The 17,358-nt window shown below is 40.3% G+C and overlaps 1 protein-coding gene across 3 annotated transcripts in view; it reads right to left on the bottom strand.

The window, feature by feature from the left end:
* A1CF (APOBEC1 complementation factor) overlaps positions 1-17,358 on the bottom strand; it is an 80,844-nt gene that overhangs the window by 43,813 nt on the left and 19,673 nt on the right. For 2 of the 3 annotated variants that reach the window (XM_045802394.2, XM_045802395.2), the window contains exon 2: positions 12,106-12,249. The exons of the other annotated variant lie outside the window; for it this stretch is intronic. In XM_045802394.2, coding sequence (XP_045658350.1) covers positions 12,106-12,204 — 99 coding nt within the window. In that variant the 5' untranslated portion in view covers positions 12,205-12,249. The remainder of the gene's footprint in view (positions 1-12,105; positions 12,250-17,358) is intronic. 3 annotated transcript variants of the gene reach the window in all.

Raw genomic sequence — 17,358 nt, 5'->3', positions numbered from 1 at the left:
AAAAAAAGGCCAAATACTTGCTATTCCAGCTTCTTTTGCTGCTGGGATAGTCATGGTTCCAATAAAGTAAAATTGAGTTCTGGTGCAGAAATCATAATGGTGCAAATTTCAATGTTGAACACCCCGTGATACATTTTCTTATCATTCCAGATTTGTGATGTGGTTTCCTGAAACCTCACCATCAAAAAACCTTGAAAACCTTCCTAAAAGCTTACTCTTAAATCTAGTTCTCCAAATCAAAGTTTCCGCAAACATTCTTTTAATAAACTCCTTTCCTGTATAATTGATGAAAGAGGACGTCTGTTACTTACATGTAATAATAACAGCAACAACAACAAAAAACCACTCCACAACAGTTAACACTAATTGAGTCAGGTACTGTGCTAAGGGTTTTCGATGTATTAAGTCATTTAATCTCCTCAACAAACCTATGGGGGTGATATTATTCATTTTATAGATGAGAAACCCAAGGCACAGACTGTGTCCAAAGTCACTCAAGCTGTAAGAGCCAAAGACAAAATTTGAATCCCAAGCCCACGTTTGTAATAATATTTTTCTTTGGTATTTATATTAACCCAATATGCTCATTTTACAAATAAGGAACTGCGATCAGAGATATTATGTGACTTACTTAAAGTCACACTGATTTAATTTGTTGGACGAAACACTAGAATGAGGGTCCTATGATTCTCATTCTGGTGAATTTCATGGCATATATACTGTTCAAGGTCATGGTGGCATTCTTCTCAGGCTCACGAGTCTTCATGTTGTGCTATGCTTACTTTTTAGTTTCACCAAACCTGGAGACCAGACCTCTAAGTGAGCCCATTTACAAACTAGGAGGAGATTAATTAATAAGCCCTCATACAGTCTGGTTTTTTTAAGTTTCCTGAGCAACAATTTGCATTCCTTGAATGAGTCTTTGGAAAACATCTATAATCCTCTTTGTGGTTCTCTTTGGTCCCTGTTTTTTCTTGCCAAGGAGAAGAAATTGTGTATATTCCCTTACTAAACTGCTTTCAGATGTTCTCCTGCCCAATTTCCAACGGGCTATGTTTATATTTATTTCTGTTCCTGTTAGTGCTGGATAATCCACTCATGCTTGGTGGCATTTTTCACCTTCACAAGTATGGCAGTCACCAGGGTCATGCCCAGGACACTGGTTCTTGGACACTGTTCTCAACAGCCGATGTCAGTGTATCGAGAACATGTTTCAGGACTTAGTCTTTTGAAGTTTGTGACTTAATACCATATTTTCCCAGTTATTGATTTGTGAGAGTGAATAAACTTCTCTATTAGACATGAGCTCTATTCCCATCTATTTACCACCTATACATCTCATATATCATAGAGTTCAGTGTGAATCTTAGAGTACTTAAATGAGATGGACCAAAAGGATTCTCTTAGATGTGATTTTACCATTGGTCTGCTTATGACCTTTTTGTCCCCTGAAGCCAACAGACAGTGCTATGGGGGAACATTTTGTTAATACTATATAAAGATAATGATCTGTCTTGTGTATTATTTATTTACCTTTACATCATAAGATCAGTGACCTCAGGTTGGCTAAATCTCTCTTAGGCTGAGAAATTTTAGAAAGCAGAGTTTATTTAACTTATATACTGTAGAACCTGACATTACCCTTATTAGCTATATTTTTTACAGTCCTTACAAAACATATCTAATAGGCATGTCAGGTATCATTTTTCTAAAAAAAGAAGAACAATAATAATTGTGATGTAAAGGCTGAATAAATAGGATGTTAAAATTTATAGAACTGCGAGACTACATCTCAAAACTGAGAGGAAAAGCTAAAGCATGAACATAATAGACAAATATAAATTTAGCTTTATCCTCATATAGCTTAGTGTTTCTGAAAGTACAGTGTGTGAGATATGAGGTAGTTCAGAGGCCATTGGTTTATCTTAATACTTATGCATTTTATTGTACATAGAAAACATGTAATTGCTATATAAAACCTGTGGCTTTTCCATTTACGTGAGAAAAAGTTTACTTTTAGAATTAACTAGAATAGAAAGAGCTGATTTAATGAATTCTGAATAGTGTTATTGTTTATGTTTATGTTTATGGCAAAAGTCACAATGAAAAATGCACATAGATTTGGGCTCTTGACAGTGATTTGTTTCACTCTCCACAGAGCCCTTACATTTGATCTTTATAAAAAAATGTGTGACATGGTTATTCCATGAAAATGACTTTTAGCAAAATAGGAATCATGTTCTTGTTTCACTTTGGAAAGCTGACTACCGAAGCCCTATTGCCTACTAAAATATTCCTAATATCATCTCAGGTTGCTCATGGTCTTGTAAAGGCAGAACTAATTTGTGCTATCAAATGATGCATTTAATAATCTGTAATAGTTGCCCTTTCCCTTAAAGGATTACGTGTGGCAAACTACTCTTTTGGAATTCGGTATCTCAATATTGGAAGTATTCAAAAGCAAACAGGCTTTTAAGCATAGCTTGTATTTTGTAGAGCTTTTTATAGTACTAGTTTTTGGCCAATTCATGGGAATATTAAATTCAAGGTTATCCTTACACACAATTCAAAATCAGTAAAACTTTTTGGAGTGTATCTGCTTTTACAAAAGAAGAAAAGTAAAATGCCAACTCATTTCTAAGACCCTGGGTTCACATTTTGCAAGGAAGACCAGCTAACGAGGTGCCGCACAGCATCTATCCGAGCGAGACTGGATTCGCCGTGCTCACGCTCACTTCCGGCTTCCGGCTCCGCGCATGTCTGTTGACGATGCTGTGGTCTGCAGGAGCCTCTCCATCCCATCCAGGAAATAACTAGGTGAACGCTTTGGTGATTCCTTTATCCATTTGGGCTTTTTACCTTTCAGAAAGTGTAATTTATTCAAGAGGCCCATCCAACTTTTTATTATAGATACAATTTGCCTTTTCAAATTGAGTAATATTATAGTTGATGGAGATTTGGTTAAAGTATAGAAAGCTGTGCACATACAGATAAAGACATTTGTCCACCTGCAGATGAAGAATGTTGGTCTGGGTGATTGCCCTCCTGTCCTGTCCTACTGAGTTCAACACGGGCCAAGAAGAATTCCACCTAATGCACTTGTTTTTTGGCATGAGAAGAATTTTATACAGTAATTATTCTCCTTACCAAATCTGCCATGAATTTTAATTTCTGATGAGCTGAGGGATTTAGCAGGGCACTTAAACTTTCCTGAATTTAAATTCTTCGTTTATCAAAGCACAGGGCTGACCGGGTAATGGCAAAGGTCTTGTGAGGGTGGTAGGATGCTGATGATAGGGAGACTGCCCTTGACCCCACAGTTGAAGGTGGGCAAATGTTCAGAGACTGTTTTATGAGTTAGTCAAAAGCACCCTTAAGTTCCCAATATGTCTCTGATTGCTTGCCACCTAGGCTATGACTAAATGATTTTCTTTCATCAATTTCCTTTCTTATAGAAATTTATAAAAAAAAAACCCAATCATTCTTATAAGTGAAATACCAGGATCCATTCTCACAACTGGAAGATAATTATAAAAACAATTGCAAAGCGGGAAATCATGATCACCTTCTAGCGAGGTTTGTTTTCTAGAACTTCTGAGCCCAAGTCCTGTTCTCTGTGTTTAAGAAGGTGTTTAAGGGGAGGTGTTGAAGACGTATCTCCCACAACTAACTTATCAGATAGTTTGAAAGAGAATCCAAAGTGTAGTTGATCCTTGAACAACACGGATTTGAACTGCACAGGCTCACTTACGTGCTGATTTTTTACAGTGCTGTAAATATATTTTCTCTTCCCTATGATTTTCGTAACATCTCTCTAGCTTTATTGTTAGAAGACAGTATATAATACGCATACTAAGTATGTGTTAATCAACTGTTTAGGTTATTGGTAAGGCTTCAGCGGTAGGCTAATAGTGGTTAAATTTTTGGACAGTCAAAAGTTAACAGGCAGTTTTGACTGTGTGTGGGGGATAGCACCTCAACTCCCATATTGTTCAGGGGTCAGCTGTAAAATAAATTCTTCCTCTGAGATTCAGAGTCATTTAATGCTGTGTCAATGCGCCATTCAACGTCGTCTCCATTCTTTACCTTGCACCTCTGAAACAATATTAAAAAGATTCACAACTACTGACATCCTATGCAAATTCAGGATTGTATGGTGCTGTGATCTCACTATTTTTGTCCTTGCCTACATTAGATAGCTATCTTTGAATCTCCTGATAAAGTTTGGGTTCTGAAGATGAAGAGTCACTTATTTTGGGTTCACTATTAGAAATACTTATTTGGAGGGGCGCCTGGGTGGCTCAGTCGTTAAGCGTCTGCCTTCGGCTCAGGGCGTGATCCCAGCATTACAGGATCAAGTCCCACATCAGGCTCCTCCGCTATGAGCCTGCTTCTTCCTCTCCCACTGCCCCTGCTTGTGTTCCCTCTCTCGCTGGCTGTCTCTATCTCTGTCAAATAAAATCTTTAAAAAAATACTTATTTGGATAATACTACTTATTTTGATCAGTATTAAAGTAACAATTTAAGAAATGCTGAAATTGTCCACAAGCCAAGTCCATAGTCCCAAAGAGCTGTCCATGTTTCCCCGTACTTAAGTCACGAAATCAACACCTATTTTTACATGGAAAACCCCATGGGCTTCTAGTTAAAGGGAAGACACTCTCAGACATAGTTTGCAAAGATTTTGAACCTTCAGTTGAAGAGCTCACATCTAACCAATTCTCTATTAGGCGATTTGAGAAGAAATTCATTGCTGTTTGAAAATAGCTTTGGGAATCCATTCCCATTTCTTGGGATCTCGAAGTTCCCATCACCTGTCAGGCATACATTTTCCACAAAAAGCTTCACAGAGCTGTTCCTTCATTTGGAGTCTTCTACACCATGCTTTTGGCATTTCTGGCTAGTAGGAGCAAACTCTTCTTAGGAGTTTAAAAGCTGGTCTGTGGGTGGCTGGGGCGATAAGCTTGGGGAAACACGTGTCTGTGATGATCCACGGGCCCCGTCCTGTTCTCATGCTCAGTCTACCTATTTAAAGAATTAGTATTAACACACTTGGTGAATGACTTAAGTCCTTGGATAGCAGGGGCGTGAGCAGGTGGTACCAGGCAATGGAAGAAGAAGTAGGACCCAGGAGCTATATTTTACCATGAAGTCAAATTCCTATTTCTGTCCCCAGGATTTTTGTGTGGTGGTTGGAAAAGAATGTCGACGCCGCCGTGTTCTTCCCTCTGCTTCTCCCTGTGCTCATCTAGATGAAGCCGGTTGTAAACACGGGTATCCTCAGTTGCTTATTTTCATTGCATTATTCATAAGAAAAAATTGCAACTTAACTACCCAAGTAAAATTAGTGAAGGACAGTATCCAAAACCAGAGAGCTGAAGGGGGTTAATTTGGGGCACACTTAGGAGAAGGATGGTATCCTAATCCCATATATGTGGATCTAGCACCATCCTTTCTACCTTCTGACTTGTACATGTTTGTTGAGATGAGCACATGAGAATTAAAATATGTGGTTGCATTGAAATTCCACATAAGAGAACATGCAAGCAAAGTCTGAGGGGTGGGAACGAAGCTGCATTTTGTTCCTACTTTGAGGGTGCTGTTCCCAGGAACCCAGCCTCATGGCTGGTTCATAGCAGAAAGGAAGGAGGGAGCCCACTTATTTCTCTTATTTATCTGGTGCAATCCTACTGGGTCTTCGGAATGAAGACACACTAATGTCTTTGCTGTTCAGAAGTGCTGTGGCCACCTCTGCCACGGACGCTGTTTTGTCTAGGGCTTTTGTGCTCATCCTCCAAGTTCCAGCTGCAGCGGCCTCTTGCTTGAAGAGGGTCCCCTGCTACGCTCTGTCACACTGCCCGGTTTAGGATACCCATGGCACTTACCACCATCTGTAATTTTTTGGTTTCTTTACTTGATTATTTTCTGCCTCCCCTTGAGGATAGCCTTCATGAAGGCGGGAACTGTGGCCCTCTTTGTGGAGTCAATGAGTGAGTGAAGGAGGCTCAGGCGTGAGCTGGTAGGAGTGGGTGACAAAGAGGGTGTGCCCGCTTCTATTAAGGAAGTTGAAACACTTATTTATGCTATGGGGAATTTTCTTTAAACACTGTGGATTAGCTTCTCCAACAAAGTACTAGAGTAAGCATTAGGTTGAGGTCAGCAAACTTTTTCTGGAAAGGGCCAGGTAGTTGATATTTTTGGCTTGTTAAAAGACAATTCTTTAAAAACCTCAAAATCTAAAAAATCACAACAAAAACAGGTGGTAGCCAAATTTGAGTCCTGGCTCGGTATGTTGACCTCTAGCTCATGTCTCTACTGAATTGTAGAACTCTGGGGCTTGTTTTCTGACTGCAAAATGAAAGGGTTGGACGATATCAATATTAAGCAAATTTCAAGCATTACAAAGATTTGAAAGACCAGCCTAATGGACCCAGGGACCTATCCTGTACCTTTAATAATGAGGTTTTCTCCATGAAAATTTCCCAATTTGTTGACTGCTGACTGAATGCTGCGTAGAACATTTTTCAACTTCATGAGATTTTTTTCCCCCTTATAATAAAAATAGTCCATACTCATTATAGAAAGTTTGGGGGAAAAAAAGAGCATCAAGCAAGAAAAGCTGACTCTAATCAGAGATTACATTTTATTTTCTGGTATTTTTCCTGTGTGTAAAGAATTTCTCAGACTATTATATGGAAACTATGTACAGCTTTGCATTCTCAGTTTTAGGTCAACATTCATGTTTGGATGTCTCTCCATGTCTTTCTTTGAAATCCTAGTTCTCCGTGACTATATAATTGGGAAATAGAAGGGTGACCGTATTTTTTGTGACTGGTAATATTTTATTGGGCATTTAGGGTATATCTATTTTTTTGACATTATAAATTCCACTATGATGAACATCCTTATGTCTAAATATTTGTCCCCACTCATGAGGTTGGGTATGGTCTGTTCTATGGCTCCATACAGAAAGGAGGCACCCATAGCTGTATTGCTCACACAATGGCTCTTATGTTACCATTTTTAATTTTGGATGAACTCACTTTCATCGCAACTACTTTTTATGCATTTTAGGGCAGTCGCTGCATCTTCTATAAACCCAGGGCCTTCCATTAACACACTGTGTTCAATTAGAGGGACTAAGGAAATGAACAGAAAAACAAAAAAATCCTTTATGCATACTAAAGACAACCACTGGATTAAGAAAGCAATGGGCCTGTCATACTTCATAAAAATTTGTGTCATAATGATTTTTAGAAAACAGATTATCAGGGTGATTGGACAACAGTGTTAATACAGACCGTATTTTGAATTATTTAAAAATAATATATAAGTATATACCATATAAGTATGGTAAATACATGATAAATATGGTAATTATTTTAAAATAATATGTGATAAAGTATCCTTTTAAAAATATTTGGACTACTCGAGGGTGATCTTAATTAAATATATTTTTCGTTTTAGTTTTACTAGAATTAAAATTGATGTAAACTAATCACATGTTGGGTGGGAAGTTTGCTGAAAATGCTCATCTATGAAAATGGATTTTTCTGGCTTTAGGGAGAAAATTCCAGATGGAAGGATCATCATAGATCAGAGTTTATGACCCACATCATTAAAGCATTCTTGAAGAAAGGATCAGCATAATCTGATTTTTTTCCTTTGACTCTCAAAAATACCCTTGTTTTAGGAAATCTGGCAACTTCAGTTAGGAATGAAAAAGTAGGAATGAAAAGCACCACACATAATTCCATCGTCTGGAGACAAAGGCTGTTGACAAAGTAACAACATTGCAGCAGACTTCCTTCCAAAATATTTCTATGTGGTGCTAATGCAGATGTAAAGTTGAAAGTTTAACTTGTCAATGTTAATTTCTATCACTTTTTATCAATATTTATTGAATGTCTACTAAATGCAGGGTACAGCATTGACTTTCCTTTATTCTCAAGGTACTTTGATGAGATTTCCAGCTATCAATATGCAAAGATGTCCTTTGTGATCTCTCTCTCTCTCTCTCTCTCTTTTTTTTTTTAACAATGATTCAAACCCTCACAGGCACAAAGTGTTGCATCAGTTGGGATATAAAAGACTGGCTCACGTTATTAAGTAACCTGCAAAATTCTATTTTTGATGGCAGTATTTGTCCTGCTAGTGATAAGAGAGCACCAATTAGTCACCCTCCGGTTTCTGAGTTCTCCTTTTGCAAGTATTCAACGTTCAATCTCCAAGGCTGTGAAGATCCAACAAAAATAAATCCTTCAAAACCTAATTTAGCAAATACCATCAAATTTTGAATGGTCTTTTTATGGGTATGTTCCTGGAATTGTATTGAGCTGTTTCTTTCTTACTTTTTTTTTGTACAGAGATTTTTGAAAAAGGAAACCTGATGTTGCCCTCTTTTTGAAGGCTGAAGTAGGGGAAGGCTGAAGAGTCTCCCCTAAGTCCCAAAACGCTGAGACTGTGCCTCCAACATGAGGTTTTCCTTTTCCAGCCAGTTCATCTGGGCTGCTGACCAGTGACTAGAGTGTGCAGATCCCGGGATTGCCACATCATGACCAGTAGAGTGGGGGCAGGACCTAGCCAGTATTCTGGAAATTAAGACCAAGAGTGGTTAGGGGACATGTCAAAGATCATACAACTTGTATGTGGCAAGGAACAGGTTAAACCACAGGTCCCCCATTTGAAGTCTTGGGTGACTTCCTATACTTTGCAGCCAAAATCAGGAGGGATTTTCCAATTCATCCAAAATGTTTGAACCGAGTCATGTTATGTATTTAGACCTTGATTAGAGGCTTTCAATCTGGAGAGCTACGTTTTAGAATTCTAGCTTTTACATTATTGAAGAATTTCTGGCTCAATTAGTCATTCTGCTAACAAATAGTAATACTCAAAGTGAATCATACTACAAAGTTTAGGCTCAACAAAATAGTTTTTGCATGCCCTGTCATGCTAATCTCTAAGATTGCATCGTAAAGATAATATTATAACAGCTCTTAGTTCTGTAAATCTTGCCAGAAATTCTGCCCAATAGCAGTGCAGTTATAGCCTATAAATGGTGGGCAAGGTACCTAACCTCCTTGTGCCTTGTTTTTCTTATCTGGAAACTGAAGATGATCATAGTGTTATTGTAGGGATTAAATGAATGAATTTATACAAAGCACCTAGAATAGACGTGCCCACTAAATGCTTACTATTATTTAGTTGCTATTAACTTGTGATTTCATTATTAACATTTTCTGAATGTAATTGAATATTTAAGTTCAAAATAATATGCAGATCGGCCATATATTTTTAGGGTTATTTGGGAAACATTTTTAATTATAAAAGTTAAAGAGCCCTATCGGTTCCTTCCCTCTACACTGCAAATGTTCTTAAATCCTTGCTTTCGGTTTGTAAAATCATCTCCTTCACTATTTGAGTCTTTAAAAAATATGCTATCTGTAAACTTTTTACATAGCTATAATAATATGTTACAATTTTCTGTCCTGCAGATTTTGTTTGAAACTTTGAATAATATTTATTATTTTTTTATTATGTTCAGTTAGCCAGAATTTTTTAAAATGGTTATTTGATGACTGAATGCTATTTCATTTGCAATAGGATTTTAAGATGGATGGGACTCTTTTTGGCCTCTGGCTTGGATAGGAAACCAAGTCACTGGACCACCAAGCAGGGTGAGGAGGTAGCAAGAAACTGCTATAGTTTTACATCCTTGACTGAGCACCTCTTCCCTGCTCCTGCTCCCCATCCCTGAGTTTAGAAAAGCAATGGGGGAGTCTGAGAGGGGTTTTTGGAGTACATTCAAAGACATTTAGAGACCACTGCTGGTGAGTTGTGGATCCTAATATCCCCCAAGTAAGAGGAATCGTGAGGTGCATTTCAGTCTACCCGAGGCAGGGGAAACAAGGAAGCGACTCAGAGAGTTCGACACGCATCCCCTGTGTTTGGGAGCACACCAGGCTGGGAGGTCTAACTCACTCCTGAAATACCTAATGGTGAGAGCACTGGGTTCTGCTGCTTTGATGTTGGTGAGAAGGAGAGGTGGTTGCTTTGTGGCAACCGTACCTCCAGGTTTTACTGGTCAGAGAATGTGTGAGTCCTTCCAGGGAACTAGACTTTGGCCACATGTAGGAATCAGGGGTTCTCTTCCGTCTTCCCCAAGAGGGCTGCTTGGAGTGTCAAAAAGAGCTCTGCAGGGGCTCCTGGGTGGCGCAGTCGTTAAGCGTCTGCCTTCGGCTCAGGGCGTGATTCCGGAGTTCCGGGATCGAGCCCCACATCAGGCTCCTCCGCTGGGAGCCTGCTTCTTCCTCTCCCACTCCCCCTACTTGTGTTCCCTCTCTCACTGGCTGTCTCTGTCAAATAAATAAATAAAATCTTTAATAAAAAAAAAAAGAGCTCTGCAGAAGGAGTCAGAGGCCCAGGAAAGTGGCCTGCCAGAGGAGAGTGAAGCCAGGTGAGAGATGCCTAACAATGGAATGAAGGATGTCTCTCATGATCCTACCTGCCAGGCCCAGAAAGCCCAGTACTGACTATGGGTCAAGCACACACTGCCCCCTCTCCTTTGCTTCGATCCCTTCCTTCTGCTTCAGCTCTGAGTCAGAAAGCATAGTTAGCAGAACTGGCATGGGAAATTATGCTTCTGAAAGCATAAAGGAAGAACATAGAAATCACCCTCTACCCTGACATACTTGGGGAAGGAAATAGCTCTAACTTTGAAGTTTTTATTATACTGCTGTAGACATATTATTATTTAATGGAAGATTTTTAATTACCTGAAAGTTACCAGAAAAGTCATGAGACACGCCCTGAACTTCATTTGGGGGAAAAGGAGGAACTAGTGCTTTGAATAGACAATTTACATGTTTGGTGGTTAATTCTCATAAAGTTCTACTTGATGCATATAATGATTATATATTCATAGTTTACTTAATAATTTTCTTTTAAACAGTTAGGTTTGTGATATTGAGGTATTAAAAATAATGCCATGCTAGACGATAGGTTTATATGTATTCCTATCATTATGTTTTGGACCATTACAGATTTATTTCCAGAAGGCAAAAATCCTTATATACAAATATTAATAAATTGCTTTTCAAAAGTGGTTAAGTGCTTTCTACTACCACTGTCTTTGCATTAGTGTTTCAGATACAAAGAAGGTGAAAAGAAAAAGAAATTAAGTATTTTTGATAACATTTCTAACATAACTAGATGTAGTACATTTTGTAACAAACTGACAAAGGAATATGTAATAAAAGGATGCTGTATGTTTTATTGTTATCTAAATGAAATTTGTATTTGTAATAGCATATGGGTTTGGTTAAGTTTGAAAAGTATGTGGGTGAAAGACTACAGCTGGGAATGAAAATACTTTGTCTTACTGTAAAAAGGCAACATTATTTCTTCAAGTAAGGTCATTAATATGCCTAATACTAGCTTTCTTTTCAATGTGTCCTAACCTCTCTAAAGGAGGCTTCCATAGAAACAGCAATAATCTATAGATAATTCTTAACAACCTACATCTATGAATAGTCAGTTGTAGGACTTTTTCCTTTTTAAAAATGCTAGACATAGAAATTATTACAGATCCTAAACTTGGCTGGGTAGGTATTATGAGAAAACATCATGGAATAGCGAGGGGGTGACCAAAGGGTCGGTCCTGGGATCCCACATCTAGGAGTCTTCCTGCATCTGCAGTAGGGAATCTCTCTGGAAACTAAAGCTAGTTCAGGGGTAGTTGGTTCTCTGCTGATTCTTGAAAGACTAGCATGGCTCTACTTCAGAGAAAGCTTTGGGTAGTAAATTCCAATTGACATTTCATGTATCAAAGTGGTCTTTTAAAGCTACGATTGTCTTTATGACTGTGAACGCGGATTCTGCTTTCAAATGACCAGTTGAGGTGAAGCTCATAACCCAGAGTAGAAGGAACATCACGTGCAGGGGCACCTGTAACACTGAAATTATGTGACTTCTCCCCCCACCCCCCCGGGAAAGAACATTCATCAAGAGTTACACAGCTGACCATTCACATTTTGCATCTTAGGACATATTTGCACCATTCAGTGAATTCCATGGTGGATCTCAGCAGATGTCACAAGTGCCTACCTGGACCAAGCTATATCCTGTGCGCTGGACCAGGGCGCGGAGGGCTGCTTCCTTCTGAGTGCCGCTCAATCCATCCCCGGATTTGTGATTTGATTCCATTGAGAGTGATTATCAGCAAAAAATCAGGTTAATTAGGGTTGCTCACTGAAACCAAATTTAAGATAAATTAAGTAAATTACTGTTGCCAGACTTGTCCTTCTCATGAAGGACATCTTTCGGAAACATTCTCTATAAATAAGTCATTCAGGTTAGAGCAACGAACAGCCACACACAAACACGGCTGGTGAAATGTCCTCAATAAAAAAGAATTTTTTAGGAAGGTTCCATTTTAGTTGGAATTTAGAAGTCACAAAGGAGTAATACTCCTTCAATTAGAATGCAGATCAGTAAATCGCAATCCAATTATTTTAGAATGTCACCAAATGCTCAAAAACAAATTAGCTCATGTCAATGACAAATGTGCAGAATGGTCCTTGCAGATGTGGGAAGAGAGCGTGGTTACTAAGTCAAACCAACGAGGGTAAAGTATGAAAATCCTGAGAGTGAGCTTTATCTGTCTACTCAGTGTGTTACCTCAGACATTTATCTACTTATCCTCCAAAGATAAATTTCTAGAACGGAGTGTGCTGGTGTCAGGTCTATAGGAGTCATCTTGCAAACTAGTCTGTGTAATAAAGGTGTCATTTGGGTTTTAACAAAACAAGAACAATAGATTTTTTTTACGTGGGGCTAGAAGGTCCTGCTAACACCCGGATCACCTATCACTTAGACCACTCCGGAGAGGACAGGAAGCCCTTGGCAAAAAATGTAAGAAATTCTTAATGTGTACACATCTCCATGCTTATGTAGAGATGAAGATGCGATTTCAGCATTTTATCGTCTGTACTTTTTATTTGGGAACATAATTTGAACCCCATTGCAAATGTGATAATTGAGGTTCGCAGGGCAAGGGTGTGGCCATCCTGAATGGTCCAGGCTGTGGTCGTGTGATGCTCTGGAGGCCCCCAGGGGGCATAGGGGCTTACACTGACCTGCTTGCTTAGTGTCGGGGCTCAGGAAATTTCTGTGCTTGGCTTTCACTCTGCCTACTGTCCTCTGCCAACCAAAACCAAAGAAGTGTTTCACAGAGCTTTGAATCACATGCAGACTGAATGCCTTTCATCATAGGCCCTTTAAAGACTTTTCGGTGCTGTGTGTGTGTTGAGTTGTCCTACACTACTTTTGGTGGTCATTTAAAGATTCAGAATGAATGGACCATTAATAGTGTAGGAAATGGGTTTAAAAAATGGGTGAAAAGTAAAGCTGAGGTGATCATGTCAATAAAAGATTCAATGTATTCTATTAAAATATTAACTAATAGACAAACTCCCAGACAAGCAGCATCTAGCATTGTCTAGAAAGTAATACTTTCAATAAAACATAGAGAACAAAAGAAAAATACGATTTCAGAGGGACTATTCATCAGCTCTTATAGGGACAGAATAATTTCATGCCTCACATATAAGCATGGCCATTTCGGCCCTTGATTGTTCTAGTAATTCTTGCCTTCTTCTCACCCTGGCCAGTTCCATTTGGACTCATTCATTCTCTCAAGTAGTGTTAAGTCAGTGCTGTCCACATACCAGCTTCACCCCCTGCCCTGTTTTAAGGTGCTGTGTGTTAAGGAACGCCCATTAAGTTAATGTACCAGTTTCTGTCGCTATCCTTTGCAAAAGGCAGTGATTTTTCTTAAAAAAAGATTTTATGTGTTTGACAGAAAGCACAAAAGCACAAGCAGGGGGAGCAGGAGAGGGAGAAGCAGGCTCCCCACTGAGCAAGGAACCCAATACAGGACTCGATCCCAGGTCCCTGGGATCATGACCTGAGCCAAAGGCAGAGGCTTAACCAACTGAGCCACCCAGGCACCCCAAGTAATTTTTTCCCCCAATCCTATCTTTTTACCTTGGCTAAGGCAAATCTGAAACTGTTTCAGATGGCGGCGATTTGATACCCATGTAGCATCCAGGTTGGGACACGTAGCTTTACTGACAACTTTGTAATATGAACCATCTTTCTACGGATGTACAGGGTAGGGCGTGAAAGGAAATCTGTACTCAGCTTATAAGGCTAACTGGCTGCTGCTGACTCCAGTTCTAGAAAACACTATGAAGCAAAGTAAATCCTCTTAAAAAGTAAAACTACAAAAGGCATTTGGAATATTTCCAAAGAACACTAGCCTTTAGGACAAAATGTAACTCTTGCACTTCCCCCAAATGTTGCTAAAATTGTCTTTTCATCAGGAAACTCTCAACAACTCCCCACCACCACTCCTCCCCCCCAGTGCTGGATTTAACCTGCAAAAGCAGGGAGGCCACCAACGGACTGGGATCTGGTGAGGCGAGTCACTTTGGTCATCATGTGTCTTCCAGATGTTTGAAGGCAAAGTCTATTGTCTTTTGGCCAAGGTGCAGATTGGCTCTTTGCTGAGCCTCATCTTTTCCATCAAAACGTAACAGTTCATGGTGAAGCGACAAGTTTTATTTGCAAGACCTACCTTTAGTTTTGGTTAATGATTAGTAAAGGTAACTAAAGACACTGTTACCCAGAAAGTCTTTTGATCACACAAACTCACTCTGACACTGTTGAGAAAATCTCTATAACATCTCGACATAGCACCAAGTCATTAGAAATCAGGGTATAGAAATAAAATTCAGAATTTGCTGCAAGAGACACCTCATCTTCAATGTTTATTTCTCAAAAACAATCCCCTCTCCCAACATTGATCTAATCTGAGGGATGAACTTGGATCCCAGATAAATATTTTTTTAAGCAAGTCAAACTTATGTTAAATTTGGTCATTTTGGAAGAAAGATTGTGCAATACAGTTTTTAATTGAATATCCCGTAGTTGTTCAGATCTGAGACCACTGCGTTTTGAAAGAGTAGTCCCCAGTATAATTTATGGAGGCAATAGGATTCAAAACCGACACAAAGTAGGTATTAGGAACATTGGCACCGAAGGCGAGCACTCACGAGTAATAAGTATATGAATATACTTCTCAGCAAGTATCACTTATTCATTACGAAGTTTACTGAGTACCTACTATCGGTCAAGAATTTTTTGAGACACTAGGGAAATAGAGAACAAAACAAACCCCTCTCCTGCCAAAATCTCAGAGTTTTCCAGTGGGTGACAGAGAACCATAAACAAGTGAAACATGCAGGTGTCGAGGAGAGTTTCTGAGGAGAAAAAAAATAAAGAGATAAGGAATATGAAGTGTGTATGTGGGAGGAGGGAGTGAAATGTTAGATGGTGTGATCCCGATGGGGTGGATTTGGGACGAGACTTGGTGACGTGAGCGATGTGTCTGGAGGAGACCATTCGGGACAGAGAGCCTGCAAGCATGAGGGCCCTGAGGTGGGAGCTTCTTGATGGAACAGGGAGCAGACCTGTGGGGAGGGGAGAGCTGAGTGAATGAGGTCAGAAGTGGGAGTTATCAGAGAGATAATGGCGGCCCAGACCATAAAGGATCTTGCAGGTCACGGTGAGGACTTTGGTTTTTGCTCTGAGATGTGAAGCCAGAGGATCAACACGATGTTTGACAAGATCCCTCTAACACTGAAGAGACTCCGGCCGGGCTGGGATGCAGGGAAGTGATGCCAACACTCTTATCTTGTTTTCATGAAAGAGTTTGCGATTTTGTTCATTAGGATATTTTTGGCATGGATTCTGATTTGAAAAAATATTGCATGAAAACACCACTTGTCTTGATTCCTGAGTTTTTTTGATACCCCTACATGTACATTGGAGGCAGGGCCTCACTCACCTCTGACCTCACTCTAGTCAGCAGATGGCTCATGGGGCAAAGTGGGGAGACCAGTCAGAAACCACTGCACCTTCTGGGGAAGAGGGAGCAGGGGTGGACGGGGGTGGTGAAGAGCGGGTATCTTGGATATGTTTTCCAGATGCACTGCATGCATCATGAGAGGAAAACATGAGGAGTCAAGGGTGACATCCAGTCTTCTGGCTTGGGTGATGAGAAGACTAGAACTGCTATTAGCTCAGATGGGCAAGAGCAATTTGGGGAAGAGCAGGAGCTCCACTGTCAACATGCTGACTTTGAGATGCCCAGTAAATAGCCACATGGAGAGGCTGATGGACAGTTGGGTCCATGAGCTGGAATTTCCTGGGAGAGTTCCAGGCAGGAGAGACTAGTTGGGAAGCTATCTGCCTAGAGATGATATTGAAGCTGTGAAATTGGGTGGGATTATCTACGAGCTGAGTGTAGAAAGTAGGTCCAAGGACTGATCTCTGGGGCACTCCAGCTCTTGGAAGTCAGGGAGACGAGGAGGAACCTACAAAGGAGAATGAACTGGAACAGCTAGATAGGCCAGAGGAGAGGAGACCCAGGAGGAGAAGGTGGATGGGGAAAGCCAAGTACAGAAAGGATTTTGAGAATAAATGAGTGATGAGATGTGCACGCCCTGTCATGTCAAGGAAGATGAACTGAATAGGGATGCAGACCCTGGGGCTAGACCCTGGATTCAAATCCTCATTCTGCTTCTTGCTGTGTTCCTGGAAATGCCTTAACCTCTTGGCGTCCGTGCATCCTCAACTCAGGAAGTGGTAGTGTTTCTCTCAGGGTTTGTGAGTGCTACGTGTATAAATATGTTGAACGAGCTTTGAGAGGGTTCCTGGCACATAGTGCTAGATTAGTGTTAGGCACAGATATTTGTCATTAAAAAAAAAAAAGGAGAAAGGGAGAGACAGCATAATCACTGAGCACCCCAACTTCCCGGTTCTGCAGTAAGATAGTACATGGACTCGTGGAAAGGCACTGTTACCCTGAGGAGAATGGCTGAGCGAAGAAAGGGGCAGTGAATGGAAGTCACTGGAGAAAACTTACTGTCAGAGTCAGCATTACAGGAAAGAATCGGGGACCCCCCATTGGTTCACTCCCTTGTGAATGGGGCTTGCAAGCAGTGCTACTGGGAGGATGAAGGGCTTAGTTTACGTCTTTTAGTAACTCCTGTTGGAGGGAGGAGCTGGTGCAAAGCAGGAGCGGCACAGTGACTGTGGGGAACCCCCCCCCCCGACTGGATGAGGCAGGATCCTGCATAGGTCCCTTTCCCTTCCTTCCTCTTTGTATTCAGTCTGAAAATGGGGTGAGGGAGGGACTCATAATCCAGGAAACCGGAGGACTCTTCTAGCTCTGCCAACTTTCACTGCTCTGCCATCGATGTGTCCTGGTCCTTCGTGTTTTTCTTAGCAAAG

The sequence above is a fragment of the Ursus americanus genome, chromosome 6 (assembly GCF_024610735.1).
Source record: "Ursus americanus isolate L20-20 chromosome 6, mUrsAme1.1.p, whole genome shotgun sequence".
NCBI lineage: Eukaryota > Metazoa > Chordata > Mammalia > Carnivora > Ursidae > Ursus > Ursus americanus.
The sequence above is the reverse complement of the archived record's forward strand: the minus strand, read 5'-3'. Positions and strand labels throughout refer to the sequence as shown.